Raw genomic sequence first — 2,256 nt, 5'->3', positions numbered from 1 at the left:
CCCCCCCCACCCTGTTGATAGTCCATGTTTGTAAAGATTCACTTGCTCAGCACTTTACGAACTTAATTTCCGCCTCGAGGGAGGGGGAGGGGGGAGGGGTAGTATTCTGCTTTTGAAATGACTTCCTCTGTTTGTATTCGCCGGCGACAGGGAGGGGGGGGGGGGTGAATGGGAGAGGGGGGAGGGAGGTTGGTGTTTTCTGTTTAGGTTGTTTTTTTTTTGTTTTTTTTATTGATTTATTTTGGGGTTGGGGTGGGGAGGCGGTTGAGCAAAGAAGGATGACCATGACAGTGCGCGGTCCGGGAGTACAAGTCTATAGAATGAAACACATATATAGCCGTCATGAGTTAAACATACCCTTCACATGTTCATGTTTTCTTCCAGGAGCAGCACCGGCAGGCAAATAAACTGACAGCACACCTGAAGGGATTCTTGGATTCTGGACCACAACGACATGAACCTTAACGTTGATGACGTCAGAGTTTTATTCCAAGACATGATTTGAGCTAAAACGATTAGCCCTGGGAAATTTTGGGTCTAGCAATGATCCTTGAATAAAACGAATACTTATAACATTTCTTTCTGTTTGTTGTTGTTGTTGTTGTTGTTGTTATTATTGTCAGTGTGTGTGTATGTGTGTGTGTGTGTGTGTGTGTGTGTGTGTGTGTGTGTGTGTGTGTGTGTGTGTGTTTGTGTGTCTTATTTTGTTAAAGAAGTGTTATTTTAATTGTCTGCAGATAAACAAGCACTCTTTCTTATGCTTGTTTTTTTGTGAAGACCATCGACTTCATAGCATAATGTCTATTTCAGTAATCTTAGGCATCGTTGTTTTGTTGGTGTTTTTTTCTGGATTTTACACTGCTATGATTGAAGGCATTGCAAAGAATTTTTGTGTCGTAGACTCGTTGACACCCCTCCCCCCCCCCTTAAAAACCCCAACTCTTTTATCTTCTGAAAAGAGAATACATACCTCGAGTGGCGCACTCCAATCACCAGAGGTATATTTTTGGCCATGACGTCATGCAATAAAAAACAATCAACGAAATCAGTGACAAAAAATTGTCGGAATCTCTTGCATTTGCCCGCATTCACCCAGCTAAACTTCTGATAGATTACTGTTCCATATTTCGATTTTCAACGAATGTGCATCTTCTTCACGCCGTCTTTACTTGTGTCTTTGGTATGGCACTTGGGTGCTTATTTTTCGCACAGAGAAAACCCGAATTCGATTCTCAAGAGGGGATGATTTTTATCAAATACGAGCAAGGGTTGGTCCTTACAGGCAGGGTTGATGCCCGGCTCCCAAATGATCTAACCCGCTCGTTCTCCCTCTCGCTTGTTCTCTCTCTCGTTCTCTCTCTCTCTCTCTCTCTCTCTCTCTCTCTCTCTCTCTCTCTCTCTCTCTCTCTCTCTCTCTATATATATATATATATATATATCTATATATATATATATATATATATATATATATATATATATATATATATATATAATACAATATCTGATACATGAAACACACTGCCCGAAGTAACATGTCTTCGTCCGAAGTTTTCCTTACGTTTGTCCAATGTCTCCCGCAGAGTGGGGTGGTTTCGGACATCTAAGGGTATCTGTGGTATTAAAACGTGAAAATGCACAACACTGATACCGCCAGTGGTGATACCTAAATGGCTTACAATAATGATGAAGCATGTTTCTTTGGCATAAATTGTTCCTGGATTGACCGGTGGAGCCAAAGGTCAAAAGTGTCCGAAGATGTGTATGCCGTTCTCTGTATTCAGCTCTTCTTCTCTCCACCCCCACCTCTATCTTTCCACAAAGCAATTGTTCCTTTAGTCTATTTAATTCTATGTGGCCAAAGAATCTCAGTGGTCCCGTTCTGTTTGTTCTATTTATAAATGTTTCACAATTTAAGCACTTCTTATTTTGTCTCCCTCGCTTTCCATGAGATTATTCTCCCTAAGTTACTGTTGTTTTGTATTGTAAAGCGCCACAAAATACCCCCCGAATCTGAGAGGTCTTTAATACTTTGGGAAAGAGCCGACGTCAAACCGACCAGCCCAAAGATGTGTTCGTCTTGGCTTTAATATCGTGGCTTACACAAGATTTTCATGACACAGGTGGTAATGACACATTGTTCGTCGGCACACATAGAGATTAGTAACAGCTACTTGCGCGGTGTGTTGAGAAATGGTATGGTATGGTATGGTATGGTATGGTATGGTATGGTATGGTATGGTATGGTATGCTATGGTA

The 2,256-nt window shown here is 41.4% G+C and overlaps 1 protein-coding gene across 2 annotated transcripts in view; it reads left to right on the top strand.

Annotated features, from left to right (window-relative positions):
* LOC101847361 overlaps positions 1–2,256 on the top strand; it is a 39,405-nt gene that overhangs the window by 4,800 nt on the left and 32,349 nt on the right. Inside the window, exon 4 of one of the 2 annotated variants that reach the window (XM_005105580.2) lies at positions 385–578. The exons of the other annotated variant lie outside the window; for it this stretch is intronic. Within the exon in view, the coding sequence (XP_005105637.1) occupies positions 385–407 (23 nt within the window). The 3' untranslated portion in view covers positions 408–578. Of the gene's footprint in view, positions 1–384; positions 579–2,256 lie in introns of those variants that run through there. 2 annotated transcript variants of the gene reach the window in all.

Source organism: Aplysia californica, unplaced genomic scaffold (genome assembly GCF_000002075.1).
Source record: "Aplysia californica isolate F4 #8 unplaced genomic scaffold, AplCal3.0 scaffold00479, whole genome shotgun sequence".
NCBI lineage: Eukaryota > Metazoa > Mollusca > Gastropoda > Aplysiida > Aplysiidae > Aplysia > Aplysia californica.
This window is presented reverse-complemented; position numbering and strand designations above follow the sequence as displayed.